General features: G+C 36.3%; 1 protein-coding gene across 3 annotated transcripts in view; it reads right to left on the bottom strand.

Annotated features, from left to right (window-relative positions):
* Positions 1-14787, bottom strand: part of EXOC2 (exocyst complex component 2) — a 135433-nt gene that overhangs the window by 22905 nt on the left and 97741 nt on the right. For all 3 annotated transcript variants that reach the window (XM_086740286.1, XM_086740287.1, XM_086740285.1), the window contains one exon: positions 14088-14229. In XM_086740286.1, the coding sequence (XP_086596412.1) occupies positions 14088-14229 (142 nt within the window). The remainder of the gene's footprint in view (positions 1-14087; positions 14230-14787) is intronic.

The raw sequence follows: 14787 nt of genomic DNA on the forward strand, positions 1-14787 counted from the left end.
CAACAGTGTGCTGCCCTACAGATTTAGCAGCACTTTAATATTAAAGTAGAAACAGTAAGATTTTTTTTAAGTGTTGGTGCTGTTGAGTCTTTTTTTTTGATTGAATTTAAGTGGTTATATGTGTTTGACTTAAGGGGAAACCCAATAGTACTAAATAATCACAGCTATCATATATTTAAAGTAGCTGGTTTGAGGTAGATGACAAAAATTTGCACTAGAAGAAAAGACATTTCACCCAACTACAACATAACATATCCAAACCAAAACCATTGTTCTCCCCGAGAGGGAAAAATAGGTTCTGTAGAATAAAATCTACAGATTTGTGGGATTCTTAGACATAACAAACTCTCTTTCTTGAGCTGAAAATGAATACATCTAAGCATGCCTCAGTACCTCCTGAACTTTTTCTACCAGCAATCTACTAGCTGTAGGATGGCTTCCTAAGCAAATACTGCTTCATTCTCCTCAAGGAAAACTTCTTAAATTTTTAACAAATACCCTCCTTCCAACTCCCATCATTTTCAGCATATAATAGTCATAGCATTAAGTATATAAGTTCTATTATCACTAAACTTCCACTAAGAACAATTTTTATGCTGAAGGATTTTTTTTTGATAAAGCAGAGGGTGTTAATAACTAATGTTATGTGCTGAAAAATCAGCAGGGCAACATGACCCTGATATGACTGGGTTCCCACTTGTTTTGTCAGTTTGTAATGCAGGATTGAGTGCCTTCTCTGTATATCCAGGATATCTGGCAAAGTGCGAGCTTAATGGCTGTTTTCTGGCTGCAGAACATTCTTATGTTTCCAGTGTCTGTGAGCAAGAGAAACACAGAGGCAAGACAAAATATTGCACATAACAGGGGACAGACTGCTTAGTGTATATGTATTTGATATATATTGGACATATTTTCAAAAAACCCCTCTGCATGAACAATTTTCCCATGAAATAAAGTTAGAGCATGCTGACCAAGAAACTGCTCTGCTGCTTAAAAGCTCTCTCTGGTTTTGGTTTTTTTTTTTTTTTTTTTTTTTTTTTCATAAAAACAGAGAAACTGTGGAACAGAACAGCTGGTGGGTGGTGGACATACTAGAGCATCATCATCTTGTAAAACTAGTACCTACGTTCTTCTGAAGCCTAGTAACTCATACTGTTTCCAGTACTGTACCCTGTTTGTCGTTTACCTAAAGCATTTTCCAAATTCTTCACAAGTGAGCCACTTAGGAAAAAATAAACTAATTGTACCCCTTCACAATTTTGACATAGAGTTCCAAAAGCCCGAGTGTGACAACTCACCATATTTGAAGGTCCTTGCCAATCCCAGACACTTCTCTCACTTTACAGATGTACAGGTTAATAATGCCTGGTCACACGTCCAGTGGTGTCAGTGGGGGTTAAAGTCAGCAACATAGACTAACTCCTTCATGTTTCCCCCAGATATCCCTATACAGGAGGATTTATGTAATGGCAAGAAGTATAAATTTTAAAAGATTTGTTTTACAGATAAAAGAGGGTAGCTATATGCACCGAAAAGATACAGAATGACCAATTCAATGGGAAAAGCAAGAGACTTCTTTAATTGTAAGGTATACTAAAAATCAACATCTCTATCAAAACTGAGAACAGTTGAATCAAAAAATCTCAAGCAGTATTTTCCTTTCACTAACACAAACCAAGCATAGTCTGCAAGAATATTCATTTTTTTTCTTTCAAACACATAATTTTTAGAGGCACCCTGAAGGTGTCCTTTCATGATTTTATAAAACCTAAAATTATTAAAACCTTTCAAAACAGACTCACTCAGAAAACTGTGTGTTCTTCTCATAATTCCTGAAGTCACTGGTACTGTAATAATAGCCTGTCATATGCAAAATGACAGCAATTTCATAAATGAAGAATGGGCTTAGAGATATACTATGTTTATGAATTTACTTTGGTTGTCACTCAAATATTATTATTATAAGAAGTGAGAAAACTGAAGCCAACTGATCCAAAAGAGACCAATTTCACAAAGAAAGTATTTGGAATAATACAGACACTAATAATTTTAGTGTCCAGTTATGTCCTGCATTTAACCTTCTAGCTACAGAAAAAAAAACTTAGTCACCAGCAAAACATGTCCTGCGTTTATTACAGTGACTTAAGACAGACATACTTTGGTAAGTAAAAGAAAAGGCAAACATGGCAAAAGGAAGTAGAATATGGACTTTATTTTTTTTTTTTTTTTAAGAAAGAAAGTGGTGCTTTGAGCAAAAAGATTGCTAGCAGCAATAAGATACACAATTTTCCTGTCTTTTACGGTATAATTTTGTTAGTAAAATTAATGATTTTTTTAAAAGTTGCTATTTCTACAGAATTATATCAGAAGTACAATGGTAACAAGCAGGCAGCACAGATATAATATAAAAACCTCAATACCTTTGGAACTTGGTTCTGCAAAGGCCTGTGAATGTTAACTCAAAAAATGCAAACAGCCAGTCACCACACTGAAAGAAACCACAGGACTGGCTGTTAATATTTTTACATACTTTTTTCCAAATGTGTACCATTTGTGGACACATGGAATTTTTATTTGTCCTTAGTAACTAAATTTGGCTAATTGGCAACCAAATCAAAGCCAAGGTATTAGCTTACAAGCAAACACTAATAGGTAGCAGTATTTTGTAAGCACCATGGAAGTATCAAGTCATGGGAAAAACTTGACTGCAGAAACTTGGTTACAGATGAGGTGGATTCTTCGGAAGACGTAGTAGGAGGCTGTGCTCTGCTTTCTTTCACCAAGTTATCAAATTCGAGTTCTATGGTAAAATCTAGTTTCTTTTTCACAGACTTGGTAGCTGCGATGACCTTGAAGAAGTAGTCATTGTTTTGACTTTCAGTCAGTCCCTACTTCTGCCAATGTACGTACTTAAAACTGCACCAGGTACTGCAGTCAAATGCACATAGATCAGCAAATCAGTAATAACTACTCACAAGAGTATACCTTATATTTATGTAAAAAAACCGCCATAAACTGAATTTCATGTAGAATATTATTTACTTGTCTAAATAAGCAGCGAGTTGGAACCAGACCACAGCAGCTTTTAGAGATGTTATTGCAGTAAAAACAAAACAAAACAAAACCAACAAATAAAAAACCTCCAAATAAATAAGCCAATAATCGTATCAAAATAAATAAATACAGAAATAAACCAACCACAAAACCTTACTGCCCTCTACTCTGCTAGGAAAAAGAAAAAATGAGATAAAAATTGTTGCAAGGCATATACAGCATTCAGTAAGACCATGTATTTGTCCTGTTTATTACAGTGAAGGTGAGAACTCGCACTGGCTTCCCATGTTACTATTTCATAGTTTTTCACTTCCAAGTTTCACTGAATCCCTACAGCATTTTGAAAAGGGCATGGATTTGAAATGAAGAATGTCTTTGCATGACCTAAACAATAGATCCTTAAAAATCGTTCAAGTCCAAAATTAACATTTGGAAGTTATCTGGACTCAGGAGTGACCCACAATAAACTGGAAAGCTTAAGATTTTTCACAGTTCAAAGTAAAAGCTTTTAATAATTTTGGATTACTTCAACCACTGAACAAGTCCAACACTATAATTTCATCCACACATCAATAAAGTTCAAGTGTTTCATTAAACTTAAATTGCTATTTGTTGTGCAAAGAAATTTTAAGCTAATGAAATGCTTTTTATTACAATGGATCTGCTGTGCTGTTAGAAGTCTATCATATTTTCCCACTTAAAAAGTAAGAGTTCAAGGGCTTGATAACTTGGCTACAGAGAGAATATGCTCCAGGCTGAATTTTGTATAGACATTTTGTATAGAAAGCTAGACTTTTTGTTATGCTAAAATTTTCAACTTCAAAACACACACACACCCACCCCTGGGCAGAAAGTGTTACTGAAGCATTGAGGAGATAGCTATTTTCCCACTCTGCTAGTTTAGCTGTCCAGTGGCAAAGGTGCATCTTGGAGGCTGTATTTTCATCAGTGGATTTAAAGTGTTAGTAACTACAACATCCTTAACCATTGCACGCATTCAGGGATCAGAAAATAAATGTTTTTATCACTCCACTTTCATCTGGAATTCAGTATTGTTTTATGCTTGACCATAAACCCCTTATGCAACATATCAAACCATAATGAAGAACGTGAGCTGACCAGCGGGTTTACTAACGGCATCAAGGCTTTTGGACTGCTGAGTTGTCTGGGGCAAACCCCAGGTATTTTAAGATTATTCTCTGCATCTGCACAGGTGGTACAGGCGGTACTGTAACACTGTATTTTGTATGGCTCTTGAAGAATCCACTGCAAGACACTAAGCACCTTTACCAGGTGAGAACACACACTGTTATGGCTTGTTTCTAACCACTACCTACATGCTAAAGGTTAACAAGACAAAACCATTCTCCAAGTACAACAGTGCCAAATAAAGGAACCATATAGGCAGCTCCCTGCACAGATAAGTCAGGAAATTTTCATACAGTTGAGTTTACTTAGAACAAGAGCAAAGTTTTAACTTGGGACTTCCAATTTAAATATCACACTCAAACTCTGATCATTTATAATTTGAGACTATGACTTGGCTACAAACAGCAGCAAACTCTACTACAGATCAACCATTTGCCTGAAATGAGAGCCACCGTCACCTATGAGTAGGTAACACCACATCACACTAAAGTTTCCCAAATATTAATCATGATCTGTAAATGCTTCTTGACCTCACAGTGCTCCCATGCACACTGTCTTCTGAAACTGTGACTATGACCTTAGTATGATAAACTCTTCCCCAGTTTAAAGTTCCACAGTTTCTACAGCATATCGGTTTGCCTTGAACTCAACTTTTAACATGGATGCCTGGATTTCCACAGGATCTTGTCTGCAGCACTGACAATGTCAAAGCAGGAAATGTAATTGTATGCATTAGCCAATACAACGTGAAAAATGCAACTATTCCAAGTGAGCAAATACATTTAAATATAAAATAAAATAAAAGAGATAACCCTGAGAATACATTTAATCTCTCAGCAGATAATGTTCTGTAGTAAAAAATCAGTTCTGTCAATACAGAAGGCCAAGACTCATACACTAATTGACAGCCATGCAACAGCAGTGCAAGCAGGAATGCTTTTGGAATCTGCCCAGAGACTGCTAAAGGGACTTTAAAACAGTTCTGGGTCCACAAAGAGAGCAATTCCAAGTTCCTTCAGCAGCAAACACTACACAACTGGATATTACATGAGAAATAGCAAAGCATCAACAGTGAGCACACTTGTGGAAATAAATCTTTGCAGGAAGAGAACAGGCCCAAGCTAAAAAGCCTAAAGAGTCTGAGACAGACTCGATACCACAGTTTGGGACATAGGTAGTTTTACTTTTCATGTGACTTACTTTCCCCACTCTCTCGTTTCATTACACCTCAGTTTGTTAAAGATGGCTGCAGAAATTACCTTGAGCATTACCAAGACAATAAAAATCTAGTTTCCAAGGGTAATGACTGAAGGAGCAGTCAAACACCTCATTCAAAACCAAGGTTTTATTTTTTTTTTCCTTAGAATCAAACTAGTAATCAAATAAAAACAAACAATAGTAATAGCAACTATTGACTTGGAGTTCTAAGATTTTGTCTTTTTATTCTATTACCTTATTGCACCTCCCTCATCTCCCTCATTTTCAGTTCTGGCTCCCAAAAACATCTGAAGTACCACTGAGTTACTCTCCCAAACTTCCATCCATCCATTCCTGCTCATTTATCCAACCTGCAAATCCAACCTGCCAGTGCTCCAAAATTGTTTCCTGCCTCATTCTAGTAACATTGGGGCACCCAAAGTAATCAGTAAACCAAACAGTAAATATTAGGATGCCATTTGTGCCTATCAAATGCAAAGTAAACATAAAAGCGTTCACTATGCCAACAAGTTAGACCACTGAGTATTGTTCTGCTGATAACATGATCTATTACTACTTATGTTTTATTGAAGGGGTTGGGGCAGTACAAAACTTGTGTGGATGTCCCCTCATTCATGCATGTAATTAGGGTTGCTGGAAGAGGAAAAAAATGATACTTGCCCTTTCTCCTCTACGCATTGATTCCAATCCCCGATTAATTTTCTGCTTTGAGCAATGCAGAGATCAGATGCTATTTTCAAAGACAGTCATAAAAATAGTAAATAATATTAAAATAGCTTAAGTGTTTCTCAAAGACCGTGCCTGAGGGTCTAAGAAATATTTAGGTTTCCTTTGCTGACATTAACATATGTCCACTCAGAGATGGACTGCAAACTAGCACTACATGAACTAGAAAACACTGAACTGATGACAAGTTTGCCAGGTAGAGATCAAACTGGCCTTTGAAAGACCAAACCGGAGACAAGTATGGTACAACTTCTTACCACGGCTTAGACAACAAAAGACTTCTGAGTTGTCAGACATTGCTGATAAGTACATCCTCTTGAGTTGCAATAACTATCTTCTCATTTAGGTATCAGAGTGACTTCTAATACCATCAGTTAGAAAGGCTACGTGAACAGACACAATTCAGAAACTACAAAAAGACTAGAATACAGTCTGACCAAAGAATCATAGGAAGACTTCTATTTAGAGATACAAGGCTTTTGCACTCATGCTCTTTCCAGCTCTCAAGCAATATAAATGAAGCCTGTCTTAGGTCTTCAAAATTCTCATATGAGAAAGTTTTCCTTATATTATTTCCCTTTTTTAAAAGAGACCCTGCTTTAAATAGGCAATTTGCTGACCACTTAATTTTGCAGTTTGAGAATAATGTAGGTTTTCCAACTTTTAATGAAAAATACTGAAGATAAAATGCTTGGAGCTTAATTCCTGGAGTTAAATAGTCTTTAGCAAAGCATAGACAGAAATGCCACATGTATTGCAGGAAGAGGTTTGACAGGTAAAGCCAAAGAGAAGCTGGGAGAGATAGGGATGACAATCTAGTAAACAACTAATGGTAGGCTTAATAGAAGAGAGTGCTATAAAGCAGAACTGTGAGTGAAAGCAGTCACGTGCAAAGCAAGAGGAAGTATAAGAAATAAAGTAGCTCAGTTGCAGATGAACTTCTACTGCGTGCTTGCACATGTGAAGTCTATAGTCTGCTGAGACCAGCCAACAAGAAACTAGGTTCAAAATCATGAGCAGAAAAATCTTGCACGAAAGAAGTGTGTGGAAGCACAAGAAGATATCTAATAAAGTCTACACGGAAGCGCAACTCAGTATGTGGCAGGCAAGGACTGGAAAACGCAATGGCTCTCCGGGACAGCTTCTACTTGGATTTCTATTATAGCCAGAAATTAAAGATAATTGTTGGCAGAAACTACAGGAAGCTGGAGAAACATTTCCTTCTCCTGTTCTCATCTTTTGCAACTGTTTCCAAAGATCAAGAGGGTACAATGTCCATTCCATTTCACCAGCTAGAATGATCCTTAATATTTATAATTCGGACACCAATGTAATATGTTAAAGAAATCTCACTGTTGTCAGAAGTGAGAAATGTAATGAAACTTGAATATCTGAAAGTGAAATTGAAGAAAAATCTGAGGTTAAAATGAAGTTACACAAATTAAGGTATTTTGAAACATGCAGCGAAATTTGTGCAAATTAATTTTTTTTTTACAAAATTAATTGAAAGGCTACAATATGATAACCCCTGACTTCCACATTTTAGTACATGATTCTACTCTGTGAAGCATTAAGTGTAGTAAACCAAATGCAAGAACTGCAGTCATGAACACATGGATTGTTACACTTGCTGGTTGAACAGGTCATTTAAAGATGCTGAATTCAACTCATCTTAATAAAAATTCGATTGTTGATACAGAACATAGTTAATATTTCCTTACTGTAATGACAAAATATCAATTTACTAATGTATGTTGCAAGTGCAGTTAGTTTGAATGAAGAACAGCACATTTTAACTGGAGTACTTAAAGAGCACTCTGTATAAGAACACTCCGGTTTTCCAAAAGGTTTCTCCACAAAGACACAACACACCAGCACAGATACAGAGCTCTTTCTTCAAGTGGTGATACCCTTTTGTGCAATACTTTTTTACTTCATACTTACCTGCCAGAAAAAAAAAACAACCAAACAAACAAAAACAAAAAAAAACCAAAAAACAACAAAAAAAATCACCGTCCTGCTCCAATTGCTAGCAGTGGAATATATCTGTGACTGTGTCATGACCAGTTAAGCAACTGGCATTTTGTGACAAAAAAAACCACCTCCTAAACACAGGACCTCAATAGTTGGAGATCAGTTTGAGTTCAAAATCATCTACATTTAGTAAGATAACTCTGAAGCCATGTATTTGAAGTGTTAGAAGAAATCTAAAGGGTTACCGAGCTTTCAAACCAAACTATTTTGCACATTTCAGTCAAAAAGTAATTGCCTATTTATATTAAAAAAAGAAAAAAGAAAAAGATTTCTACTATATCCAAATGTTTTAAAGATGTAAATGCACTTGTCATTTTTCATGTAAGCAGGGCGCTGGTGCCCCAAATTAAACAAAAGGAGAAAAGTTAGGGTTGACAAGTATGCTGCTGTGTAACTACAAATTAAATAGGCCTTTTGATATTTCATTTTTAACTGTTGAGTACCTTTTCATCAGGCTATTGCCAGCAGAAGTTTTTTTTATTAGATTTTTAAATTAGACAAATAATAGATAAGAGATGTGACAAGTACATCAAATCTGATTTAGCAGATCTGACGCACTTAATCTTTTACTGTAAAAGTGGCATTTGATATATTTGAAATGTTTTACACAATGCTCCCTTAACATGCCAAGTAAGAAGAAATTAAGATCTAACTCTACTATATTCAATTTATGCCAAGTACAGAATGAAAATCTAAAAACCACAACCTATCAAATTTCAGTTGAAAGTGCGAAATCACCTGACACTTTCAATGTAATGTGAAGTTTTAAATACTACACCTCCCCCAATATCTGACAAGACCAGTGAAACACAGTAGATAGAGATTTTTAAAGACCTACGCTAGCCCCTGCAACTCTGTTTGCTGTGAACTTTGAGTGAACATTGGCTAGGCTGCACAGCAGCCAGCCTTTCAAAAATAATTTATGAGAAGAGATCATCATATCTGAATTCCTCAGAAAAAATAAACCAACACCCACTTTTTGTGTGGTAAACAAATCCTCACTTACCACAGTCGTAAATTTATGTTGTTTAGATAGAGTTCAGCTACCTCAAAGAGGGAAAAGGATTCTTTTTCATAACTTGGTAGGTTTGAAGGGGGAAAGGGATATAACCAGGCTCACTAGAGATGAGTCTGAGGGTGGCATGCCAATTTTGGGGGTGAAATCTACAGTCCAACTCAAGTGCATCTACACCAACGCACACAACATGGGCAACAAACAGGAGGAGTTGGGAACCACTGTGCAGCAGGATAGCTATGACTTAGTCGCCACCACAGAAACATGGTGGGATGACTGTCATGACTGGAGTGCTGCAACAGATGGCTGTAAGCTCTTCAGAAGGGATAGGAAAGGAAGGAGAGGCGGTGGGGTGGCTCTGTATGTTAGGGATTATTTCGACGGTACAGAGCTCAACAATTGTGATGATAAGGTTGGGTGCTTACGGGTATGGATGAGGGGGAAGGCCAATAAGGTGGACATCCTGCTGGGAGTTTGCCCTCTTCTGATGGGCAGACTTTGGCCTGTTCAGGACACTGGTTGACAGAGTCCCTTGGGAGACAGTCCTGAAGGGCAAAGGCGTTCAGGAAGGCTGGACATTCCTCAAGAAGGAAGTCTTAAAGGTGTAGGAACAGGCTGTCCCCATGTGTCATAAGATGAACTGGTGGGGAAGACGACCAGACTGGCTGAACAGCGAGCTTTAGCTGGGATTCAGGAAAAAAAAAAAAAAAAAAAAAGAGTTTACCATTCCCAGAACAAGGGGCAGGCAACTCAAGAAGAGTACAGATCACGCAGAGAGCAACTCAATCTGGCCACTGTTGTAAAGAGATAACGAAAAATGTTTTTACAAACACATTAACAACAAAAAGAGAGCTAAGGAGAAACTCCATCCTTTATTGGATGTGGGGGGAAACATTGCCACCAGGAATAAGGAAAAGGCTGAGGTACTTAATGTCTTCTTTGTCTCAGTCTTTAAGAGCCACACTAGTTATTCCCAGGCTATTCAGCCCCCTTAGCTGGAAGACAGGGATGGAGAGCAGAATAAACCCCCAATAATCCAGAAGGAAGCAGTTAACGACCTGCTACACCACTCGGACAGGCACAAGTCTATGAGACCAGATGGGATCCACCCAAGAGTACCGAGGGAGCTGGTGGAGGAGGAGCTTGCTAAGCCACTCTCCACCATTGATCAGCAGTCCTGGTTAACAGGGGATGTCCCAGATGACTTCCCAACATGACGCCCATCTACAAGAAGGGCCAGAAGGAGGATCCAGGGAAGTACAGGCCTGTCAGCCTGACCTTAGTACCAGGGAAGATTATGGAAGAGCTCATCTTGAGTGCGCTCACCAGGCATGTGCAGGACAACCATGGGTTCAGGCCCAGCCAGCATGGGTTCATGAAAGTCAAGTCCTGCTTGACCAACCTGATCTCCTTCTATGTCCAGGTGACCTGCCTAGTGGATGACAGGAAGGCTGTGGATGTGATCCACCTGGACTTTAGTAAAGGCTCTGACACTGTCTCCCACAGTACTGTACTTGTACTGCACAAACTTTAAATCTTTGCTATCTAAATTCAGAGTAGCACAACCACCTTGTTCACTCTCCAAAAGACTATAGGCTTGGAATCCAAGAGATCCAGAGACTAATTTTGTCAGGTGACTACCACAAAATATATCCATTTAAAATAGAATTAAAAAACCTCAACAAAACACAACCTACTACTAAAAGAGAGAATAATGAACACGAACAAAAACCTTGGATGCTGAACTACTAGATTGACCAGTATATGGAAAAAAAAAAAAAAATCTCAAAACTGTTTAACCGTATGTTTCTCATTATTCCTTTCATCTCTTTTATTTCTGTTAATACTGTAGATTAAATTAGAACAATGTTTCAAACAAGAAAATAGAATCACACTAGATTTCATTGTTGCTGCATGTTAGAATTGAAGTCTTTGCTGTAAAGGCTCAGAAGTTGACATTGAAATTAAAATGAAAATTTAAATGAAAGTTATTTATTAACAATAAATCTAATGCCTTCTAACACTAGCAGTCACACCTTAGATCAAAATAAAGGGGAAAATGTATAATTACACTGCACAAATTTTCTGACATTCAAAACTTTCATACTGAAAAAGAGCATGGATGTTGAAAAACTAAACAATAAAAGTTTTACCACATAGGCTAAATTAAAATTTGGTCCATGTAAACAATTTGACCTTTGTTACATTTAAAACAGTAACAAAAACCATACGTATAAGTAAATACCTGCTAATTACAGGACAATTGCCTAAGAGAGCAAGGCATATGCTTTTTCCACACTGACAGAAACATAGTACAAAATGTTAATATTATGTATTTTTCAAAGCTTGCTCAAAAGGCAGGATTCTTAATTTCTTTCTAATTTCTTCATAACTGTTCATTTATTACAGTTCTTCTCATTCTTCTATTTTACCTTCTATTTCCCCATGAATTATCTGATGCAAGGAAGTACTTGTCCCCATAATTTTTACTGACATTGAAAAGAAAGCAAACAAAAAAAACAGAATGGAAACCAGAAATTTCTCCTACTCAGTCTATACTGCTCAGCAACAGAACTGGTAATGCATACATGTAACTTCTTTACAGTAGATTTATATGGATATCAGTCATTTGGCTGATGTTGTAGATCTTGACTTTTGTAGCCTTGATTCTAAAAAAACCCAACGTTGATGGCATTGGCAAGGTAAAACATTTAGGCCATTGTTACTCAGTGGTACTGCCTATATATAGCACGTAGTATTACCTGCAGTGTTACTATATAGAAATAGATACATATCTTCTGCCAGCTGTGCAAAGAAAGTGGTCAGTAACATTAATAGTCTGTCACGTCCAGAGGACAACAGTGCAAGACTGAGGGGATTTCTTCAATTACACTGCAGCTTCTGGTAAGCTCACTGATCCAGTGACTATCAGAACTCTCTGCACTTCTATTTGCACTTCAAGTCTGTCTCTTGTTTGTATAATCACCCTCATTTCTGTTTTAATTCTGTTTGTAAATCCTACCCTAGTTTAGGTTTCTACTTGCTAATCCAGTCCTGGTTTCCTGCTTCGTTCTACCTTCTTTTCTCGTTTGGTACCAGCCTTTATCACAAGCTGTTCATTCCAGTCTGCCTCCTCTCTTGCAGTTACCTTATTTTCTACCAGCATTGTTTTTGGTCCTTTTCAATAACAAAGTTCATCTACCTTCTCCAAGAGGGAGGCTTTCTCAGTCACTTACTAATTTTACCTTCAGAGCACCAAATATTTTCAGGGTCAACTAACTGTTGCTGTAAACAAACAAACTGAAGGTACTTAATACTCTTTTATACCAATACTCAACACGGTACATTTGACAGAATTTATCCATCAGAAAGATAGTTCATCAAGGTGGACAAGCATGGAAGAAGTGACTATGTGTTCCTTCTTAACATGTCTAGCTTGGAGATTAACAAAAAAAAACCCAAACAACTTTTCTACTACTTCAAATTATCACCTCTTGACCAACACTATGATATGTAACCCTGAAGAGGAGTCTCCAATATTCACCATCTTGACTTTGATTTTTGCCAAAAAGTTACAGAGAAAGTACGTAAAACCATCAACAAATTGGACAACAAGCAGACCAAGGCACATCTCTAACAGAAATTCAATACTCCCTTTAAATGAAAAAATAGTACACAATAATCCTAAAAGCAACGAGAGTCTAGTAAGTAGATCCCAATGCACTAGATCAAGAAATAAGCATATAAAAAGCTGACACAACAGCTTCTCTTTGTTAGCTGATGGGAATGCAAACATGCCAAGTAAAACCATACTTCAAACATGGTAAGTTATGTATTATTCAGATAGAAATTTGAACATGCAAGATTAGAATCTAAATTATTTCTGCTGTGAACTGTATTAAAGCATATATTCTGAGCACAAAAGCTGTAACAAAAGATAGAAGAGACACTTTTCTTTAAAGTAATAAACCCTGAAATCTTTGTGTTTTTAAGGGCCAGCGAGTAAGCACTGCAGGTTCACAGATTACAAGCGTGCTTCTTGTAATTACCCCCTATCAAATTTTAAAGTACCACAAAATTTCTATGAAGTTTGCCATATACAACTCTATGAAACAATCAAAATAAGAAAGTACAAATTGTCATGTCAATTATGGATATACTGAAAATTAACACAAGATCATCTTCAACATGCCATGTACTATGTTACTGCAACTAATTTCTACTTGGTATTAACCAGGCATTCATGTGGTAAGTGATTTAGATACACTAGTTTTAGGTATGACAAATTAGATGTTCAAAGGTTCTAAATGTTAAGATGTGCACATTATTTACTACGCAAAAAAAAAAAGTAAAAGTAATTTATGTTACGCTTCATTAAGACAGAGGCTCTTAAAGCACCTAAATAATGACTAACATCTCAGTCGTTCTAAATACTGTAATCCTGCCCCTCTTCGATGGTTTAACATTCTTTGCTGAACTACTGTAATAGTATGCATTTTCTCATAATTTTACCTTTTCAGAACTGTAATTACATCTATTACAAAAGTAGCCAGATTCTTTGGAAAAAATCCCAAACAATCTCAATGAATTTCATAAGAAAATAGCAAAGATGTCTTTTATAATTCTTTCTATTATATATAAGCAATGAAGCAAAATAATCACAAAAAACAAGTATTAAAGAGATTATGAATGATAAAAGCTGCTTTAATCATTTGGGGGTATTTGAAAAATGATTTAGGAATTAAATAAAGTCTGTGAGAAAGAACTTATAATAAGAACTTGTCAAAAGTTAAAAACATAGACTAGAAAAAAGTTTTTAAATGTACAGTATATTTTAGCTCCTATCAATCACTGTTAAAATAATTTCAGAGTTTAATAAGCAGATATTTACCTGCTGGAACAAGACAATCTTTCCAATCAAAATATCCTGCATAAATGCCAGGTTCTAATGACCCAACTATCGGATCTGCCTTGAATTCAATGTACATTTCAAACAGTCTTTGATCCAGCTCTTTCAAGGATTCCATACTAACCTAAAAAAACCAAAACAACACAAAAAAGAAAGAATATAATAAACAGTCATTAATTACAAGAATTAAATCACATACCCCCAAAAATTACCTCATGTCTTCTATAATTTTCAGTAAAGAACAGCAATTACTTACACATTTCAGTTCATAATTACATATATAAAAATCTAGCAACTTCTATATTATCTGTCCATCCTACCCAGTATAATTCTTTAAATTTTTTTTCTGATTGTGCTCAGCAACAGACATTTTTGGGGAAAAGCTCAAGGAATGCTGAAGCAGGCAGATCACTCTATAATTGTCTAATGGTATGATTTTTTTTTTTCCTGCATGTCAGGAGGTCTTGATCTTGCACCAAGTAAACAACTGAATTTTGTCAATGCGTTAAAATATGTCCATAACAATTTCCATCCTGAAACATGAAGATTTTCATATAATACTTAAGATCTACCAATCTTAATATTAAAATTTCTCCCTATCTGCTTTATATTTGAAAAACAGATTTAAACAAACTCTAAATACATTTGAACACAGATTTATTTACGAGTCTGTCTTCTGAAA

Source organism: Chlamydotis macqueenii, chromosome 2 (assembly GCF_036417535.1).
Source record: "Chlamydotis macqueenii isolate bChlMac1 chromosome 2, bChlMac1.mat, whole genome shotgun sequence".
Taxonomy (NCBI): Eukaryota; Metazoa; Chordata; class Aves; order Otidiformes; family Otididae; genus Chlamydotis; species Chlamydotis macqueenii.